Here is a 22817-nt window from a genome sequence, read left to right as displayed (position 1 = left end):
GTGTGACCCTTCAACTGAAGATAAAGTTGGGGGAGATAAAGTCTGTGCCAGAGAATCTGGGGTCCAGACTCTTTCTTCTTCATAGCTTCATAGCTGCCAAGTTGTTCTTCATTTCAAATGTAGACATAGCCTTTAAACTTGTGGTTGTTTTTAGAGTGAAGATAATTACCTCCCTAGAGCATACTTTTGTTGTATATTAGGACCCAGAGATTTCTAGAAAAAAATAAGACTTATTTTTATTATAAAAGTTTTAAGTGTCTTGATTGCAAGTACTATTTTAAGTAGCTTCCTATCTGTATCTGTTACTATTTAAAACCATGTATTTCTTCTGTGGACAGAGAATGAACACTACTTTGAGTAGTCTGAAGGAAAAAGTCAGTTCTGGTCAGTGTCCTCTACCTCTCTTCACCTGTCTCCATGTCAAACCTGATGTTTCAGAGCTAATGTTTGCAGGTACGAAATCTCCTCTTTCAAAACGTTTCCTCGAACCTTTGAACTGTTGGTTTGTCATGATTGTCATTAGAGGAAGCTCATAAGCAATTTTAGTTGTCTGTTTTTGTATATTATCTGTACCATAAAAACAGTCAAAGATACAAGAAAATATTAAGCTAGATGATTTTCTGATGGTAGAGAATATTCCATGAAATTAGGTACTACTATATCTTCATTTAAATTAGTGAAATAGAAATTATAAAAAAAAGTCCTGACTGTAATCTCAATTTTCATTACTCAGTTCTCAAGTACTTTTAACAAAATAGTGTGTCTCGTGCTTTTAGGCAATGCATATTCTTTTGCTTACTGCTTATATTTTCATTAAATTGGATAACATATGTGATTATCATTAAAAGCACTTTTATAATTTTTGTAATACAGTACTTAAAAAGTACAACTCTACTTGTGGCAGATGAGGAACAAAATGCCCCATTTTGTTAATTCTCAAATGTAAATATTTGTTTCTTCTACAGAAGCTTTGCCTCTTGCTGGGTGCTCTAAAACATGTAACATCATGTTTCTGGGGGCTTTGGCAGTCCTAGTCTGCAGTATGGAAGCATTTCTGACTATAGCTAGTAGGGTTCGTTGTAATTTTAGGAAAAGTACCTCAAGAAAACCAGTCACACCATAAGAAAAAAAAAAGTCGTTGTGAATGGCATGAAATTAACAGATTTATTTCCAGAAACATTTTGCAATTTTACAAAGTCTTACTTTCTTCAACTGACTACTCTGAGGCAAGAATTTTGAATTATTTATAAAAAGCAGTGCACCCGCAATTCATTCATTCAAATGTTTACCAGTTACATTGACTAAAATATTCATTACGCTTATGGCTCAGAAATCACTTATCATATTTATTATCCTATTCAATTTTGCTACAACTCAGGAAGTGAGGTCTTTTCAGCTGTGCTTCATAGAAGAAAAAAACAAAACCTCAGAAAGATCAAATGATTTGTACATTGCCACACAGAAGTAAGTAGCAGAGCTGAGACTTGTTTTCAAAAATCCTTTGTGTTTTTTTTTAACATTTTATTTATTTATTTATTTGACAGAGAGAGAGAGAGAGAGAGAGAGAGAGCCTGCACATGCGCACAAGCAGGGAGAGTAGCAAACAGAGGGAGAGGGAGCAGGGAGCCCAATGCTGGGCTCGATCCCAAGAACCAGGTATCATCACCTGAGCCAAAGGCAGGCACTTAACTGACTGAGCCACCCAGGCACCCTTCCTTTGTTCTTTTTATTAAAATATTGGCTTCTCTGGTTACTGACTATCGAAAATATAGTATGCCAGGTGCTAAGCATGAACTCCCCTCCCCCACCACAGTATATTGCCTCTGTTCTATCAGACCTTATAATCTAGGAAATTTACCATAATTATTAAAGAAGTTAAGGCACAAGGAAGAAGTTACTATGCATTATTCCTGTGACTAAGTTACATGACATCTGTTAGTCCGTTTCCACATCTGTTAAATAAGGATGAGACTGTCATAGTGTTTCTATAGTGTTTCTATAGATAAATGATATGAAGTATGCAAAGTACATAAAACACTGGCAGGCCCGAATTAAGGTTAAGTAAATCTTAAAAATTTAGTGCTCTATGAAATCTATATGAGAAATCAGAGGTCTGGATCTTAACTACAAATAGGTTTCCTATATAAAAGGCAAATTTAATTATTGGATGAGGATAAGGCGTAGATTAGGAGTCTAGGATAACCATGGCATGCTCAGCAGTAATAAAGAGCAAGATCTTGATTGTAATGTTTTTAGAGAGAATTGAAATTTTTGCATACAAGAAAAGTAAGTGCCATGAGGAAATTGACTTTGTTTTGTTTTTGCTTTCCTATAGCTATTGTTTTGTGAGGTCTTGGAATGTTTGCAGATAGGTTGATAAATCCTACTAGTATGCTTGTCAAATATGTGCATAGCCAAATAAGCCATTTTACCCCAAAAGCATTATGATATGGTCAAACAAGCCCTAGACTAATTTGAAAGTCTTGTTTTAAAGCTGAAATACCTTAGGTAGGCCATTTAATCTCTCTGATTTTTATTTTCTTCGTTATTTAAAAAAAAAGATGGTATTAGTAAATATCAGATTTATCTTACAAAACTATTAAGACAATCACATGAAGTAGGCAGAAGGTGGCACATCATAAAGAGACAAAATATGATAGTGTCACTACTATCGTTAAGATTGTTAGGACATTTTCATAGTCACCTTTTTTTATTCTTTATTCTGAACTTTGAGGCCAGTAGCCTATTCTCAATGGAAAATCTGATCATAATCATTAAGGAACAAGTCATTTTAGATTCCCCTAGAGTGGGAAAGGCTGTTTTATGTTTAGCTAGTAACCTTCTGACCTCGATGTGTCTGATTTGGGCCATCTGCCTAACTACGATATTGTTACTGAGATGAGAGATACACCATTAACCTTCATTGTGAAGCTTTTACGATAAGGAGGTTCAAAGCTCTGTCTTCCAACAGAGTTGGACAAAGCCATCAAGCATTAGTTATATGGATCTTGTACCCAGATAAGATATTCAAAGGTGTTATGTTATGAAGGTTCAAGTAGCTTGGGTTATTGAGGGGAGGTGGGGGAAGAGCCATGTCTATACTTCATTCCTTTAAAGTTTGCTCAGATTAAAAATAGATATTCAGGGGGAAAATAGCTGCAATATTATCTGAATAATATTTTTAAATGTCAAAGAACCAAATTATCTTAGCTTACAGAAGTTTTATCAACTTTGTTTCACAATATCAGAGAATGTTTTTCTTCCCTTCAGAATAGTTTTAAACATTTTCTTCTTTTGAAGATTTTAAACAAATAAACATTAGATGTTTAAACTGTCAAATTTTTGCCTCCTTCACTTACTACATTGCTTTCATTTTTACGTTTCCATTGGTCTGTAAATTGCATTTACTGAGCCCAACTTAGAGAACTCCACATCATGTTAAATTCTTTGACATCCTATAAGAGTAGATATATAGTATTATATAGTATTGTATACATAGTATTCAGGAAAGTTATAATCCCATTAACAAGACAAAAATAAAACATGAAAAATGAATGAGCCATACACATAGCATATTATGATCTATTAAAGTGTGTAGAACCGACATGAGAGTAAGATATCATAGACATTTAGTCCAGTCATAAAGACTTCACATGGATAATGGAACTCAGATTTCATTTGAACATACACGGGTCTATCAAGAGAGATGAATAGTTCTTGTTGTGTGAAATACCATGAGAAAATACTCAGAAGGGGAGCCCAAAGTATGTTTTTGAGAACAGTAAAAAGAAACTGGCCTTATTATGAGTGGGTGAAGGTGGATGGTGCATTTGGGAAAATTATTAGTGCCAAGTTATAAAAAGATCTGAATTCCAGGGAGAAATCTTTTTATTCAGTTATAATGAAAATGGGAAATATTTTGATATTTGGGGGCAGGACAATAAATTTTTTAAGTAGTGTTTTGGGAGGAAAAAAAAGCACTTTGGTGATTCATATGGGTAGATTAGCAAGGAAAGAAGCTGGAAGCACCGCTATAACTCTGCTTTTGTTAGTGAGGGAGTGATGTGATGTCAGTTTTAAAAATTCCTTTTTGGGGCTCTAATAGTGTGGCTTACGGAAATAGGTAAGATAGACTGGGAGGAAGGGTGAGGAGTTCCTTTCCAGATAAGCATAGTGGGATGTGATGACATTGTGTCTAAGCTTAAATGCGCAACAGGAAGTTGGAAATGAGTAGATGGAGGTACAGGAGAGAGGTTCAAGTTTGAAATGTACGAGTCAACAGCAAAAGGAATAGTCACATACTCGTATGGTGAGTCCTTCAGTAAAGACTAGAGAGCAATCTCACCTTGAGAATGTCTGTAATTACTGTGTGCACGCACCATAGCATTAATAAGGAAGAGATTACTAGAGAAATTATTGTTTCAGTACCCAAGATAAGGGGATGAAATTCAGAGATGGGAAATTACTTGTAGTGATACAGAAATTTTCCTAGCAGCCTCTGATTCATTGCTAGTCATGTCTCACTACCTCCATGTAAATTATTATAAAGCATACCACTTTCCGATGAAAGGTATGTGTGCCACTTGGCTTTGATTTGAAATGAATTATAATGTGTTCTCATCCCAACTGTGATTTCATAACTTCCTTCACGAAAGTAGAATGTTATGATCTGCCACTGAGTAAACAATAAATAGACACCCACAATCCCTTTTCTAAAACGTTGGGGATAGGTGTTTTGGAATTCAGAATATTTTAGATTTTAAAGCTTTGTTATATATTATATAATACCCTCCCGCTCAGATTTCATAGTCAAATAGAGTAATTTCCTTAATAGAATGTGTCAATATTCATATTTAGTGAGATAAATAAAACCTAAGTCTTGCATCATTTCAAGACTCTTTCTTTTCCTGCTGAATGAAGTCAGGTCAGATTTTACCGCCAAATGAATAGCACAAAAAAGCTAGGGGAATTTCAAGTCATTTGGATTTTGGATTGTTTGGATAGACATGCAGTAATTTCAGAAGGGAAGGGGGGGGATAAAGGAGAGCAGAGAGTTATGGGTTAGGCAAGAGTGGATGGTGGTGAGACTTTACAGAGGGTGGCCAACAAAACTGGATCTTGAACTAAAGGTTGAGAAGGAGCAAGCCTTGTGATCACATAAGGTAATAGAGAGCATAAAAGCATGGAGGTATCGTTGAACTTTCTCTTTGAGGAACATTAAGAAGACTTGTGTGGCTCAAGGGGAAAGAAGAGCAAGACCAACATTATGGGAGATTGGTTAGGATGTGAGGCCAGGGAGCACCAGCCGGACCATCTTGAAGCCTTGTTGACCATATTTTTATGTTCAGTGTAATGGGAAGTCATCAGAAATCTTTCAGCTGGCATTAGTGTGCTGTGATTTCTATTTTTAAAAATTCATTCTTTCTCCGAGTATCAAAAATATAGGGAAATAGAGAAAAGATGTTTTAGAAGACTATGGCGGAGATCCAGGGAAGAAAGTATGGCACTTGTGCCAGTAGGGTACAAATGGCTGGTTGGTCCATGGTGGAGAAATGGGTAAGCAGCCTGTTTCTAACCATATCTGCTAAGAAAGTCTATAGAACTTGAGTTTTTGTATGGAGGATAAAAAGGGAAAAGAACTGTCAAGAATAAAGTCTGAATAGGGGTATAACTATCTGCAAAGTAGTACCATTTATGAGGCAAGGGGGACTGAGAGTAGCAAGTGTAGGACGTGGGAATCAGAAACTGGGAATTCTTTTTGGATGCCTAATTAGATGTAGTGATAGCCATGGATATACATGAAATCTAATAGTAGCTACCATTTGTAGACTGATTAAAATGTGCTATGCCCTCTTCTGAGTTGTTTACATTTCTTAACTCATTAGATTTTCAAAACAATTCTACAATCTCCTGATTTTATTCATACTCTGTAGATTAGAGGACTAAAACTTGGAGAACACAAGTAATCTAACGAAGGTTGCATAGTTGGTAAGCAGCAAAATGGGATTTGAACCCAGGGCTCTGGCTCTATAGCCTCTACTTCTAGAACGTATGCCTTTTGACCCTATTGCAGGTAGTTCTTAAGACACTCAGCATACGAACTTTGCATTATAATCTTGAGTCAGGATAATGGTTAATAAGCAAAATTAAAGAAAGATGAAGAAAAGGCAAATGTTGGAGAACACTTTCTTCCATTTTCATAGTCTGCTTGCATTATCATAGTTTAACTTCTATCTCCTTCATGGATTTTACAATTGAATTAGCAGTTTTCTGTTTTCCATTCTTTAGAATTAAGATGGACTTCATGAAAGAAGCTTTTAAATGCAAAAGATGTTCAGTTTGTACAAATTGGAAGGGATCCTTTTGCATTTTCATCTCAATAAGCTCTTTTCCCCCAGCCTCTATACAGTGCTATATACATAAAAGACATTTGGTTAATTTTTTAAAAATATTTTAAATAAATGAAAATAATCAAGGCATTGTTGGAAGTGATCTTTGGGTGCATTTCTGTAGTATTTTCCTACTAATGGATTGCACTTTTTAAAAATGTTTTCAGATTGGGTTGAATTCAGTCCGTATGAGATCGGCATGGCTAAATATGGTACTTTTATGGCTCCTGACTTATTTGGAAGCAAATTTTTTATGGGAACAGTTGTGAAGAAATATGAAGAAAACCCCTTGCATTTCTTAATGGGTAAGTCATCAAAAACTACCATTTGTTTGCTTGACTGTTTTAAATCTTGGTGCAGTCTAAGTTATTCTCCATTCTTGCTTGGTTTTAGGTGTGTGGGGCAGTGCCTTTTCTATATTGTTCAACAGAGTCTTGGGAGTGTCTGGCTCACAAAATAAAGGTTCTACAATGGAAGAAGAATTAGGTATTGTAAAAACATGTTTCTATTGATCATATTTGTGCTAAACTGATAAATTTTAACATGCCTGATTTTAATTAGTAAATTAAATCATCATTAAGATTGCAATTGTACTAAAGTTACCAATAACTTGGTTAAGTCAACTTAAATATTTCCTAGGAATCATCTGTATATTACTTCTTAAGTATTATTCTGACACTGAGGTTTTGAAATTCATAAAAACTATTGATTCCTAAGAATTTTTAACTAGAGCATCTTCATTCCCCTTAGTCATCATATATATAAACATGCTATCTGTATTCAAGAATATTCCTTTTATCAAATAGAATTTGCTTTTCAAAGATTAGATTCATCAGCAGTTGAACACAGGATGACACCTAAATTCATGCTTGCCTGCTCATTTACCCCTTAAATACTAGCTTGTTAGAATTCTGTTGGCTTCCTATAGCTAAGTCATACCAAAAAGGAGGAAAGAGTATTTCAAATTCCATCTAGTAAATGAACACTAATGATTTTCTTTAAGTCAAACTCAATGGCCCATAATAAATTAAAAAATAATATTTACAAAACTTGAAAAAGTAGACAGACTGAACTGAGGACCAGCAGTTTTCATTCATTGTAAGATGAATGACAGGAACGTCAGTTTTCATGGTTGAGTAAATTTGACTCAAAGCAAACAAAATGAAACACATGTTCGGTGTCTTCCAAATGCCTTGCCAGCTGCTTCCTTATGGCTATTTTGACTGGCTGTGGGAAGAAGCAGTGATTGCTAAATCTGAATTTGGAACCAACCCAGCAGTGACTGAGGACAGGTCCTGTAGATAATCAGCACATGACCTACCAACTACCTCCCGTCTGTCTGTGAAGCATCACACGTCTGTGTGAGGAGAGTTCACAGAATAGTATCAGTGACATTTTCAACAATCAATTCAGTTGAAGAATACTTGCATGTAAAAAACTTAATGTAGACTTTTCTTTCTGACAAGGTGCCCTTAGTTTTTTCAGGAAGTGACAATTGATTTAAGTAAGCTTTATATGAAAAAAAAAACACACACAATTGTAACATTAATTAATACACTACAAAGTGGCTATAAGTAGTGTTATCATTCCTCCTTTAAAAGCCATTTTAGCTATTGCACATTAAGCAAACAGCAGTTTTCCATAGTCCTTAATATTTTCTTCAATAGTATCAATTGTATTTTGGGGGGGTTGTTCTTCATAAAGTAGTGAAGAAGTGATCTTCCGAATGCCTTAGAGCCAAAGATTTTAAAATAAAAATAAAAACAGTAAAGAAAGCACTTTGTGCTTGAAATTTCTCCTGTCCTCTGAGTGGCACCTCCGTTAACAAGCAGCCAAGGCAGATGGAACTCTGGAGCCTGCTCCAGCCGGAGCTACAGAGCCCCATTCTCAGGAGGAGCTATGAGGCCAAGAGTATATTGCTGAAATGCTCTGACTTGACCTTTTGTAATGAACGTTACACCCCACATGAATAAATACCCTGTTCTCCATTCTAATTTTATGGAAATCACTAACTCTTCTCAAAATTTTGTAAAGATTTCAGAAGAAAAGGGATAAAGAACAGACGGAGCACTTGTTACGGGACTTGTTTCTCTGTGATTCCTCTCTGTTGAATAATCCAGATAAACCTGGGGCTTGTTATTTTTTCCTCCTATGGCAGGAAGAGAATAGGGCTGAAATAACAGATCTGAGGTGGGCGAGACAATGGCCGAAGGCCAAGGAAAAGGAGAGTGTTTATACTAAATAATCTTCAGAATATTCTTTGTTGTGAGATGTTTCCTTTGGGGCCCGTGGTTTGGCAGCTTATTCACTTGTCCTGTGTGTCAGACTAAGGGGGAATATTGTGCACTTGAGACCCAGCAGCCAGAAGGATCCATGTTACCTCAGATGAGGTAAGGGTTTCCAGAAATGAGACCAGAGAGGTGACTGAGGGGAATGTGAAGATGCCTGGTGACTCTTTTCATCCATCAGCTCCCCAAAGTCTACCTTTTAAAGGGAGGCTCAAAGGTGGTTTCTGTATGTGCTTCCTCCCTTCTGAAGAAAGACATTATAGTATATTGGACCATAATCCGATAACTCTAAATGAAATTCTTTACATTCTCAAGGAATTCTGAATATGAGCAATCTGTGCTCTTGAACAGATGAAGTCAAATGTTATACCATAGGGATGGAAAATAAATACATTCAAATGTTTAGCTATCTCTTGAAAATATCTTTATAAAAGAATATTTTGGTGAACCTTGTTTTTTGTGAACCATTTTCTTAAATGATAGTATCAAAAATGACCCAAAAAGAGAGAGAGAAGAAAAACTTACTTGCAGAAAGAGAATTTTGTTCTGCTAAATACATACAGGACCAGACACATCTACTGTATAGGAAACCTAGAGCAGATCATTTCTTAACACCACCCCTCTTCTACACAACAAAACTACTTTCTGTAATAGTCATGAAATTAAATGAAGATTAAGCCAAGAACATGATCTTTTATTGAATTTCATACGTGTAACCATGCCAGTAAAATTAAATAAATCTAAAAATTAAAATGACTACCTCAAGCATTTAAAACCCTTTCATAAAAAAAATAAAAATAAAAATAAAACCCTTTCATTATATACCCTCAGTCATTCATATATATGACATTTACGCAAGTATGATAAATATATGCAGAGTAATATGGGGGAACTAAGTGTTATACATGTATTTCTCTAAGTTTGGAGCCCTCAAATTACTGTGTCACTGAAAATTATAAATTTAGAGTCCGTTTCTCTGAGTTCAGAGCCTTAAAATGACTCTATCAGTGAAAATTATAAATTTAGAGTCAGTGTTTTTAAGACCAAAATAAATTCTATTGCCTAATCAAAGAAAAAATTCATTGTAGAGAAAGTGGTTTCATGTAAGTATCCAAAGAAAGTTTGATTTTTCTACAAATGCTGATGTTAAGAATGATCTGTATGCTCCTTAGTTTAGGTAATTTTTACTTGAAAAAAAAAAACGAGTTATTATGTGGATTTTACTCTTATCTTTGTTTTAAGTGTTAAGGATCTGTGGTTTCTATTTTGGTTTTTGTAGTTACCCTTTTAATATATTCTGAGGAAGTACAAATTCTTTTTTTTTTTTTAAGATTTATTTATTTATTTATGATAGACACAGAGAGAGAGAGAGAGAGACAGACAGAGAGAGAGAGAGAGAGAGAGAGACAGGCAGAGGGAGAAGCAGGCTCCATGCTGGGAGCCTGACGTGGGACTCGATCCCGGGACTCCAGGATCGCGCCCTGGGCCAAAGGCAGGCGCTAAACTGCTGAGCCACCCAGGGATCCCCGGAAGTACAAATTCTTGATTCCAATAGGCACATTTCAACAACTTTCAGGATTATTGAAAATCAAAAGATACCTTATATTAGTAGCTTTCATTCATTTTGAAGGAATTGTTCTGTAGTTCCCCTATGGATTTTGGTTTTACCCTACATTTACCCTCCTAAACACCACTTAAACATATTTAATTGAAGAAATATATACCTTTTTGATATAAAAAGGAGCCTCCTATAATCAAGTTATTTTGTCAGGATTAAGATAAACATTTTTTCCCTTTAAATCATGAATGAATAGCTTTAAACTAATTTTTCCTGTCCTAAGACATTTTGTTTTTCAATGAGAAATTTGAAAATACTAGTGAAACTATGAATTTCGGGACTAAATTGTTCAAAATTAACACTAGTGAACTTGGTAGATCTCACTTGGTGGTTTTTTCTGAGATTACTTCCTTACAGTAAATTTAATTGTGAGTCTTGACACCTGAAATCCTTCAACTGTTTTGATTTTTTTCCCCACAGAAAATATTACCGCAGAGCATATTGTGAGTAATGACAGCTCAGATAGCGATGATGAAACACAAGAACCCAAAGGTAAGAGGATCTGCTCTGGCAGAAGTCCATTTGTGTAGAAATGCATGTTGTGTCTGATTCTCTCACTCAAGGTGCTAATGGTAATCTCTGCTCTCCGAGCAATATAGAACTGTAGCTTTCTGTTCACTGAAAGAATTGATACTATGTGTGTAATAAAATATGCAACACATAAATATCCCTTATGTTTTTCTTTTTAAGACCTCAAACTATTATCCGTGGAACAAATGGAGAATAAACTGGAATGGTAGCAATAACGAATTCTAAGTCCAGTTAGAGCGCCAGGCTTCTTGGCATGAAAATTGTGACATGGGAGCATTTTTCTTTGGCTTTAAAACTTAAAATCTCATCCTTAAAAATCCTATTATTGATGAAGTATCATGTGAAAAATTATTCTCACTTCATTACTGAGCCTTATCCCATTGTCAGCAATCCACCTCTTAGGAAGAGATCAGTGATGAAGTGGGGTAGAATTATGAAGAACTTTTATTGTATATGTTATTTATAAGTGTGAATGAGTTCTTTCACATTCTGACAAGGCAGTTTTTGGCTTGGTGTGGATCACCGTATCAGGGATGAAGCCTGGGCAGGGATAAGGTGAGGATCAGGGGGATATTTGTAGCAAATGTTAGGTGGTCAAATTAACCCCTGGGTAAACATCCTGTGACAGTTTGAATATGATTATCTAGATTTTAGAAGACACTAGATGCTTTCTTGCTCTAAATTTCATGAATCCCTCCAGCCATGGTGTAGATATTGGAAAAGCCTGTTTTATCCTTGCTGAATCAACATTAAAATTAAAATTCTCTTTTCACAGCTGGGCTGTGACTCCCTCACAAGATAAGTTTGTATAAACTAGAGGGAAGGTACCTTCTCTGGGAAATGCAGCTACACAAGCTCACAGCATGGCTAGCGTGTAGTTTCTTGTAAAATTAATAATAGTAATAATAATAACCCTTCCCTGGGCACAAAATTTTCGACCAGGCACAAGATTTGAGCATTGCTCATGGTCTCCTCTTCAGTCCCTGTTGGCCCACTGTCCTGCTGTTTCATGCTGGAAAGTCAGTCCTAATTCTGGCTCCTTCTTATTTTTAACTTTAATTTTTTTAGTTATTCAGGTCTTTTTTTTTTTTTAATTTCCTTTTAATGAAGGGTGCCAGCCAGTACAAAGGGGATAGACAGTATATGCCTAACATTTCTAGAATTAATATGTGTTGACATAGGGACTGTCAAGTGGGTATAATAATGGCTTGTTAATTATTAAGGAAATTGCTATAGATGGTCAGTACATTTGATCACTTCTGGTTATCTTAAGGCTAAGAAATTCAAAGGCCCTTTGAACATACATACCTATTTTGGTTTTAATACCACCCTAGATTGGAAAATTATATTTAGGATGTTCTTGGGATTTCTTATTAGCTCTTAATATTCTTTTTTTTTTTCTCTTAAATAAAAATTTTTGGAGTAGTTTTAGATTCTCAACAAAATTGAGCAAAAAGACCAGAGAGTTCCCGTAGATTTCCTGCACACTCCCACCCACACTCAGAGCCTCCTCCACCTCAACATCTTATATCAGAATTGTGCGTTTATTATAATCCATGAAACTACATCGACACATCCTTGTCACCCAAGGTCCAAACTTTAGGGTTTACTCTTGGCATCATATATTCTATAGGTTTTCACAAATGTAGAGTAACCTTTATCTACCATTATAGCTTCATACAGAGTAGTTTCACTGCCAGAAGCATCCCTCTGTGCTGTTTATTTATTCCTCTATCCCTCCCATCCCAAACTCTAGCAACCACTGATCTTTTTACTGTCTCCACAGTTTTGTCTTTTCCAGAATGTCAGATTGTTGGTATCATACGGTATATATAGCATTATCAGATTGGCTTCTTTTACTTAGTAATATGCATTTGAGTTTCCTCCATGTCTTTTCATGGCTTGATAGCCACCCCCTCCTTTTTTTTCTTCTTCTTCTTTTTTTTTTTTTTTAGCATTGAATAACATTCCATTGTCTAAATGTACCAATTTATTTATCCGTTCACCTATTGAAGGGCATCTTATTTGCTTCCAAGTTTTGTCAATTATGAATAAAGCTGCTATTGGTAAAAACTAAAAAACATGATTGTTGGATCATATGATGGAAGTAAAATTTAGTTTTGCAAGAAACTTCCAAAGTGGCTGTACTATTTTGCATTCCCATGAGCATGTATGAATATTTTTGTTGCTTCATATCCGCACCAGCATTCAGTGATGTCATTGCTTAGGATTTGGCATTTCTAATTGGTGTGTAGTGTTATCTCATTGTTGTTCTAATTTCTATTTCCCTGGTGACACATGATGTGGAGCATCTTTGCTTACTTGCCATTGCTATGTCCTCTTTGGTGAGATATCTGTTAAGTTCTTTTGCCCATTTTTTAATTGGTTTGTTTGTTGTCTTATTGTTGAATTCTGAGGGGTCTTTGTATATTTTGGATGACAGTCTTTTATTGGATGTGTCTTTTACAAATATTTTCTCCCAGTTTGTGGCTTGTCTCCTCATTCTCTTTTGAAGCTTCTTCATTTTTCATCATATGATTTTGAGCAAGGTCTTTAGGAATTTTTAACTTTAGCTTTTTTCAAATCTATGCTGGCATCATTTTACCTGCTCTCACAAAATTGTTATAATTATCAACTTGCAAATGCATACAAAGGGCTTTAAGTTGTAAAAATCTATGCAAATGGAAATGTACTTATATTATTACTAAAAAAGAATCAATTATCATTTATCTATTGACTGCTGGGTTTGTCCCACAAATGGTGCCATTTCCAAATATCTTGTAAGGAAAGATCTCTGTCTAGGACAGAAGTGGGGTTTATTTAATAATAATAACAAAAATTATGATGATAATGGTAATTATGTTGGTGATAAAGAAGGAAGAGGAGGAAGAGGAAGAAGAAAGAAAAAGAAGAGGAGAGGGAGTTGGAGGAATAGGAGGAAGCTCCAAATTTTTGGAAAATAATTGGTATCTTTGTATCCTTTGTGACTGGAGGATATAAATCATTCACTTTATTTTTTTAAAAAGATTTATTTATTAATATATAGAGAGAGTGCATGGGTGCGCACACATCTGGGGAGGACCAGAGGGCGAGAAAGGAAGAGTCCCACGCAGGGGCTATGTTAAGTGTGGAACTTGATGCTAGGCTCAATCTCATGACCCTGACATTACAACCTGAGCTGAAACCAAGAATCAGCCACTTAACCAAATGAGCTCCCCTGGTGCCCCCAAATCATTCACTTTAAAGCCCAACTTGTCCTTTGAGAGTTTTTCTTTGTCATATTTGGCTTTAGAGAAGTGTGAGGTAGAAAAATGTATGTTTTTTTTGTGAGTATGTAGTCACCTGAATTGGTTACTGAAAGGTCCATTCATTTCCTCAGCTCATTAAGCTAATCCTTATGAAGCTAAAAAAATCAGTATTTAGTATGATTTTATGTATGTCTAGTTAATATTTATGAGAAATTATGAAGTTTGAACATAGACTTTCTTTTTCTCAGATGCATATATATATATATACATATCTATTTATATAGAGTTGCCAGAAATCTGAAGAGAGGGATGCAGGCAAGTGGAATTATACTATACCACACAACCTTCCTCAACTTGGATTATGAATGAATAGTATTGATCATGATGATACAGCTATCACTGCCACCACCATCTCTACTGTTACCTGGTTTTTATTATGAATTTAATACAGGCCAGGCATTTTTGTAAGAGATAGACGTGAATGCATTATCTCGATTAATCTTCACAACAGCACCATGAGGTGTCCATGAAAGCTGAGAAGAGTTACTAAGAAGCAGTGGAAAGAGGATTGAAATCCAGGCAGTCTGATTCTGGAGCCAGTGTTCTAAAAAACTGCACGATGCCGCTTCCCAGTGGTCATGATGTGTGCACAGGTTTTAGGGGAGAAGTCATTTAAAACTGCTTCTTTTGGAAGATTGTTGGATTTCAAGACATTTTAAAGCATGTGTTTAAATTACACGGTTTTAAATTCCAAACTTTATAAGCAAGGATGAAATGACTGTTTCTAGAGTGTTTACTGAGCAGCAAATATGTGTGTTGAGCCCTTCAGTTGTCTGTTCTCAGTTTGCATGATTTCTGATGTTTACTAAACAGGAGAGGGAAGAAAACTTAGTAATAAAGAAGGAAGGATTAGCTACTGTGGAATTTCCCTGTGTGTGTGTGTGTGTGTGTGTGTGTGGCCAGAGAAAAAAAAGAAAAGGTCTAGGAAAGGACAGAAAGGGGAAAGTAGTTTGCCTGGAAATGTAAGAATAGACCAAGTAACACATCAAGAACACAACCTGTAGGGGTGCCTGTGTGGCTCAGTCGATTAAGTGTCTGTCTTGGGCTCAGATCATGATCCTGGGGTCCTGGGATCAAGCCCCACATCCGGCTTCCTGCTCAGCAAGGAGTCTGCTTCTCCCTCTCCCTCTGCCTTCCACTACCCCTGCTTCTGCACTCAATCTGTGTCAAATAAATAAATAAAATCTTAAAAAAAAAAAAAAGAACACAACCTGTAGACTGATGGTGGGTAAAGGATAAAGTAATAACGATTTAAGAAAAAAAATGATTAACTGAAATATTACTGTATTAATTTATACAAATATTTGTTAAATCAAAAGACATAGAGCGTCACTATTAACCTTAATATTCAATTACCTAGAGATTTTTTAAAAATTTTTTTATTTAAATTCAATTTAGTTAACATATAGTGTATTATTAGTTTCAGAGGTAGAATTAGTGATTCATCAGTTGCAAATAACACCCAGTGCTCATTACATCACATGCTCTCCTTAATGCCCATCCCCCAGTTACCCCATCCCCAATTGCCTCTCCCCTCCAGTGACCCTCAGTTTGTTTCCTGTAGTTAAGAGTCACTTATTATTTGCGTCCCTCTGTATCTTATTTTATTTTTTCCTTCCTTTCCCCTATGTTCCTCTGTTTCACTTCTTAAATTCCACATATGAGTGAAATCATATGGTATTTGTCTTTCTCTGACTTGTCTTTCTCTGACTTATTTTGCTTAGCATAATACCCTCTAGTTCCATCCACGTTGTTGCAAATGGCAAGATTTCATTCTTTTGATGACTGAGTAATATTGTATTGTGTATGTGTATACACACACACACACACACACACACACACATACTCAGACACATCTTCTTTATCCATTCATCTGTCAGTGGACATCTGGACTCTTTCTGTAGTTCACCTATTGCGAACATTGCTGCTATAAACATTGGTAAACATTGGGGTGCAGCTGCCCCTTAGAGTGGCCAACAGACACATGAAAAAATGCTTAACATTTTTCATCATCAGGGAAATACAAATCAAAACCATAATGAGATAGCACCTCATACCGGTCAGAATGGCCAAAATTAACAATTCGGGAAACAATAGGTGTTGGCGAAGATGCGGGGAAAGGGGAACCATCTTATACCATCAGTGGGAATGCAAAGTGGTGCAGCCACTCTGGAAAACAGTATGGAGGTTCCTTAAAAAGTTAAAAATAGAGCTACCCTACGATCCAGCAATTGCACTACTAGGTATTTATCCAAAGTTTTTGTTGTTGTTGTTGTTGTTGTTGTTGTTTTTTAATGGATTTGGGAATCTATATGCTCTGGTTCTTTTTCCTTAGGCACTGAAAATGAAGATGCTAAAAGGGAATATCACAATGATAATCAAGCAAGTTGGGTCCATCGTATGATAATGGCTTTGGTGAGTGATTCAACTTTATTCAATACCAGAGAAGGACGTGCTGGGAAGGTGCACAACTTCATGTTGGGCTTGAATCTCAATACATCCTATCCAATGTCTCCTCTGAAAGACTTGATGACACAGGAATCGTTGGATGAAGATGAATTGGATATGGCTGTAGCAGGTAAGCACATAAAACATAATCCATGGAAGCTAATTCAGGAGATCTTTATTCCTTTCGAGTGAGAAGCCTTTTGATTCTTAGCAATGCTTATCCATTTATGCTCAGGTACGGCAACATCTATTTAGTGTGTGAAGGGCTTCAAATTACTGGGAGTTTTTTTGGGGAAGAAAAACATTCATTGGACAGGAAATGGCATAGTTATGTCAGCATAGAAATTTTTCACTGAACCACTAAGGGGGGATGTTAGATCTTCTCTGTATTGGACAAGGTTCACTCAGAAAACAGGAAGCCTTCTCCCTTGCTTAACTGAGAGGGATTCGAAGTAGGGAATCAGGTGTTGACAAAGTTGTTCCAAGGCTTGGAAGAGCAAGCTCTGGGCTGATCTTCCAGGAAGGATTCCAAAAACACTTCAGAATCACCCCCACAAACGCCCCCACAACCGTGCCTGGCAGTGGAAATGGCAGAAATGTAGCCTCTGTCTCATTTCCTCCTTTGAATTTTCTGTGGGCGTTTCTCCTCTTGGCAGAGGGCAGGTCTTAGCAGACCCAGCACTTTTCAGAATCCTGGTTGATGTGGTCCTCAGCCCGACTCTCTGCCACAGCACAGGAGTTGTCTGCATTCCAGGGTTCCGAGGGGAGGTGACTTCACCAGCCTCAGAGTCTGTGAGGCTACTGAGTCTGTCCCTCTAGCTCTCAGAAAGGTTAGGTCACTTTCTTAAGGCCAGCTGGTAGGAGCCCACTCACTGCTGTGTCTGTTACGTTGCCAAATTCCAACGAATCATTCCCTTTCCTCTTCAGTTCCCTGCATATTTCAAATTAAAAGTTAAATTTGCCATGGTGACTAATCAATACATAATAATCTTTCTTATAATGATCCTACATTTTTTTACATCTAAATCTTTCTACTTCATCATACCATCATTTTTATGTTCACTGCCCAGATATCATTTCTCATTTATTTCTGCTTCAGCGCATCAAAAGCAGGATGCTCTAGAAATGTAAGTGGGATTTTTCCAAAAACCTTTCTTCTACTTTTTGGTGGAGCATCGTGCCTCTAAAATATTTGGAAAAATTAGGACGTGGCTTTAGGTTTGGTGGTGTTTCTGGTAGTGCTGTTCCCATTCGTTGTCTGAACTTAGGGGACATTGCAAAAACAGGTTACCTTGTTTAAACAAGAGGAGTAGAAACTCACTATACTTTGCATTATGTTTATGGCATCCAAGTCTAGGATATGAGGTATGGTATGATTATTTACCTGCAAATGACACCCTTTCATATTAGCAGTGATAAAAGTCCATTTGTGATAAAGTCAATATCTGTTTTAAAATTCATCCAAAATTTAAAAAAAAAAAAGACAAAACACTTGCCCATTAATCAATGACCTTATTTGTCTTGTGTCACGTGATTATACTTACTGCGATTAGAATATGCATTAAATGTATATTCCTTAGAAACTGAGCCTTCATTGATGAATGATGATGGCTGTTAAAAAAACTTGGTCTCAAAGATCATTTAGAACTGAAAAGAATCTTTAGTTATTTTACTTTAGAAAAAAGAATGATCAAAGAGAGTCATTCTCACTGCCTACAATTTCTTAGCTGAGCTAGAATGGGGTCACAGACCTCAGTGTTGCTCCGAAGCTTTTCCTTTCTGCTACACTCCCTTCCCCAAAGCTTTGTTAGTCATTGTTTTGCTGATGTCAAATGGAAGTTTCCTTTCTGTGTACTATATTACATCTGTTTTATGTTATTACTTTGATCGAATTACCCAGCATAGCTCCTGTGATTTGCACAGCATGCATTCTGCACTCCACAGTTTAACAACTCCCTGGTGGTTTTGCAATACTTTATGTAGGTTCAGAGGTGTTTGAGTTGCTAGATCAAATACAGCAGGCCTAGTTAAATTTGAATTCTAAGCCATATACATGTGAGTATATATGTAGTGTGAGAAGACTCATGGACAGTTCTCATAAAGTAAAATGAGCAAGTAGAAAATGTAATCGTCTCAAAATACGGTATTACATCAATTAAAAATTCTTTTGTTGACCTATTTCAGAATGCATGAACTTAAAATTGTTGGAAAGAACCTTAAATTTTATTTCCTAGTGTTATAGCTCATAAAAATTCTATTTCACTCACTCTGTATTTATCTAGTTGAAAAAAATGTATATGGGATATTGATTTTAGTCAAGAATTTACTAAAATCGATTTAGTCAAGAATCCAGCCAGGTCAGTGATGAGTTCATTCAGATATATAATTTACAAACTAACATTGCCAAAAATGACTGCATCTTAGACCAGATTTACTAAATCAATTAGTGCTCTCTCAGACAGTTGTTTACTTAGACGCTGTCTCCTGATTATTTCCAAGTTTTAGATTAACCATGTATATGTAGTTAAAAGTTAAAAGATTTATCATAAACTTTAATCATTATGGTTCATAAAATCTTCATCAAAACTGTTTATTATAAAGGGGTGCCTAGGTGGCTCAGTCGGTTGAGCCAGGTCACAATCTCAGGGTCCTGGGGTAGACCCCCCACATCAGGTTCCACACTGAGCAGAGAGTCAGCCTCTCTCCCTCTGCTTCTGCCCCACCCCCTACTTGTGTGCTCTTTCTCTTTCTCTCTCTCACTAAAATAAATAAATAAATAAATAAATAAATAAATAAATAAATAAATAATCTGTTTTAAAAACTTGATTTATTATACAGTTGAAAATACTGCAATTTAATTAAAATGTTAAGGTTATATCTCTTATTTTGGTACCCCCATTGAAAATAGAAATAGAGATTTTTATCTTATCTAGATATTAAGAAAATCTTACATTTTAGTGTAGGAAAATCTTACATTTTAGTTGACCCTATGGTGATTTCATTTGTACCAAGTAAAATTTGAGTATTTTAGAATTAAAACAATCTCTCAACCTAAAATGAGAAAAAAATAGTGCAGTCATTGTGCCTACTATGCACACCTTGCAGACAATCGTTTGAAAATAAGAAGAATAGTAAGATGAGGGAATTCCTCTTGTTTGTTTATTTCAAAATAGTTGTATACCTTTAGAAACTAGGAGGCGCTGTCTATTATTTATGTGACTTCTTTCCTGTTTACTTTTGTGTTTACGTTACTTACTGTGACACATAACATCTGGAATTTTAAAAATCGAGGCATGCGTTGATTTAGGCCAGAGTTCAATACACAAACATCCAAACATTTTGTACATCATATATTGAATCTGTGTGAGGTATTTATATAAAATGACCATTGCAAATGCCCACAGGGGAGCTGCTTTAAGGAGATGGTACATCATTATAAAACACAACATGTTTCCACACCTACCAAAGAACCTGATTAACTCATTTACAGGTTTAGAAACCCTGTATGTTTTGAGCTATGGGAGGATGTTCTTCCGTAGTGTCATTTATCAAACTCTCTCTGACATTCTAGTAGATGTTCAATTGGGTTCAAGTTCAAATAAATTTGGAAAAACTAACAACTCCATCTCCCTCTTCACAATCGATGGGATACTCTAATGAATTTAAGGAGCCCTACTCAATGTGCCTACTTGAAAAGCAGACTGGCTTACATTCAAATCCTAACTGGGCCACTATTAATGAGATGGTCTTAAATAGTTATTCTGTATGTTGGCAAATTGAACACCAATAAAAAATAAATTTATTATTAAAAAAATAAATAAATAAATAGTTACTTAGCATAATCCTCAGTTAACAGTGTTAGAAAAACTAGAGCCAAAAAAAAAAAAAAAAGAAAAGAAAAGAAAAACTAGAGCCAAACTAAAAACCAACACCCCTGATCCCCATGCAACCTGCAACCTCAGGGCAGCGAGGTTGCAACAATGCTCACTGTTTTCCCCAAATAGAAAGAATAGTACCTGTCTTATACACTTCCTGGGAAGATTAAATAGGAAACCCACAATCTAACATGGTCATTACATTAAGCTGTCGATCTATTTCTCAAACCCATTTGATCATGAAACTTTTATTTTGTGTAGAGAACATCTGTTAATATCTTGCAAAACTACTGTGTTTGCAACACAATTAAGAAACACTGCTTCCTTTCAATTTATTTGGAAGGGTGGAACCATGGTGTTTAGCTACATGCCAGAGCTGGAACTTGGTCACATAATGACCTCTCAGACATCATCTTGGATATAAAAGAGGAAAAGAGAGACTACCATTTTTGCGACAAGAAGGAGCATATCAAACAGAATATGAGAGAAGTGATCTGTCTTGGTTAATCTTTTAGCTGAAATTCAGAAGAGCACTAAGTATATGAAGCCAAAGAAAAATATTTGTAAACTATCATTTTACTTTATTATATTAGGGGAAATCACTGCACTGTAAAAAACATTGCCCACTAATGTGTTTTGCAAACATTTGTATTTACTTGTGATTAAAGACACATATTAGTGTGGTTTTAATGATTGACAGATGCATGTGTAGTTAGCCTCTCTACATTGTAATTACTGCTTTTTAAGCCATTTCAGTTTTATGGCCAGCCACCTACTGAAGTAGCAATGTGACACACTGGGTCTAACAAGGGGACTAAGCAGAGGGCTGAGACCTGGGCCTGCCTTGGAATCCTATCACTGTGTGAAACCGGACCTCTTGGGCCTTAGTTTCCTTATCTTTATGTATTTTTTAAGATTTTATTTATTTATTCATGAGAGACACACGGAGAGAGGCAGAGACATAGGTAGAGGGAGAAGCAGGCTCCCTGTGGGGATCCTGATGCAGGACTCGATCCCAGGATCCCAGGATCACGGCCTGAGCCAAAGGCAGATGCTCAACCACTGAGCCACCCAGGTGCCCCAGTTTCCTGATCTTTAAAATGACACTAATAATGGCTTTTCTGTAAGAGTCTCAAAGGATGATAAATCTCATATATGAAATTTCTAATGCATTAGAGAAACTCAAAATAAATGAAGCTATTTTGAAGAGAAACAAAAGTACCCAAATACTGAACTTCCAGCCTCTTAGGAAAATATTTTAAAACGAATATAAGACAAGGACCCACAATTGTTCACCTTTAAAAAGCTTAAGCAGGGGATCCCTGGGTGGCGCAGCGGTTTGGCGCCTGCCTTTGGCCCAGGGCGCGATCCTGGAGACCGGGATTGAATCCCACATCGGGCTCCCGGTGCATGGAGCCTGCTTCTCCCTCTGCCTGTGTCTCTGCCTCTCTCTCTCTCTCTCTGTGACTATCATAAATAAATAAAAAAAAATAATTAAAAAAAAATAAAATAAAAAGCTTAAGCAAAAGTTTTTAAGCAATAAAAATTTCAGAGAAAAAATATTAAAATCGTGTTTGATGATATATGTATTTTTCAATGTTACAATTCTTAGGTTCGTGTTTCTGTGACAGAATTTTAGAATTTTGGCTAGTAGCAAAGTACTTTGTCACTACAAACCATAAGTACTTGATAGGAAAGGAGACTTCATCTGGAGGTAATTATTTACAGAATAATTTCTCTTTTCTCTCCTTGTTGGCCTAGTATTCAACTCAGACATAGCAAGACTTTTTTTGTTGTTGTTTTTAACTTGGCCTGCCTTTTCATTTAGTCACATGACCTTATTCTTATCTAAAACCCTCTCCCTATTGCTTTTTTTTTTTTTTTTTTTTTTTTTAGCATTTTTATTTTTTTGTTTAAGACCATTCATTCACACCTTGTCTCATTCACCAGTTCTGGACAGTACAAATCACCTCAGCTGTAAACTCTTTTTCTCTTCATTCATAAGCACACTAGTATATGTTTATAGCATTTGCTTGTTAGTATTCTAGGGATGAGAAATTTTAATAAATAGGAGAGAAGAAAACACATGACTCTCTGTTACCTGTAGAAACTTAGAACAAGGGGGTGCCTGGGTGGCTCAGTGGTTGAGTGTCTGCCTTCGGCTCAAGGCATGATCCTGAGGTCCTGGGATCAAGTCCCACATTGGGCTCCACATAGGGAGCCTGCTTCTCCTTCTGCCTATGCCTCTGCCTCTCTCTGTGTGTCTCTCATGAATAAATAAAGTCTTAAGAAAAATAAAAAGAAACTTAGAAGAATAATTATGTTTTCTTGAGTAACTAAGTCCAAACCTAATTTAGAAC

General features: G+C 36.1%; 1 protein-coding gene across 7 annotated transcripts in view; it reads left to right on the top strand.

The window, feature by feature from the left end:
* The window catches only part of PLA2G4A (phospholipase A2 group IVA), a 151571-nt gene that overhangs the window by 105261 nt on the left and 23493 nt on the right, over positions 1-22817 (top strand). For all 7 annotated transcript variants that reach the window (XM_026001209.2, XM_026001210.2, XM_072733147.1 and 4 more), the window contains 5 exons: positions 339-453; positions 6557-6694; positions 6783-6875; positions 10716-10787; positions 16470-16712. In XM_026001209.2, the coding sequence (XP_025856994.1) occupies positions 339-453; positions 6557-6694; positions 6783-6875; positions 10716-10787; positions 16470-16712 (661 nt within the window). The remainder of the gene's footprint in view (positions 1-338; positions 454-6556; positions 6695-6782; positions 6876-10715; positions 10788-16469; positions 16713-22817) is intronic.

The sequence above is a fragment of the Vulpes vulpes genome, chromosome 13, assembly GCF_048418805.1.
Source record: "Vulpes vulpes isolate BD-2025 chromosome 13, VulVul3, whole genome shotgun sequence".
Classification (NCBI taxonomy): Eukaryota; Metazoa; Chordata; class Mammalia; order Carnivora; family Canidae; genus Vulpes; species Vulpes vulpes.
This window is presented reverse-complemented; position numbering and strand designations above follow the sequence as displayed.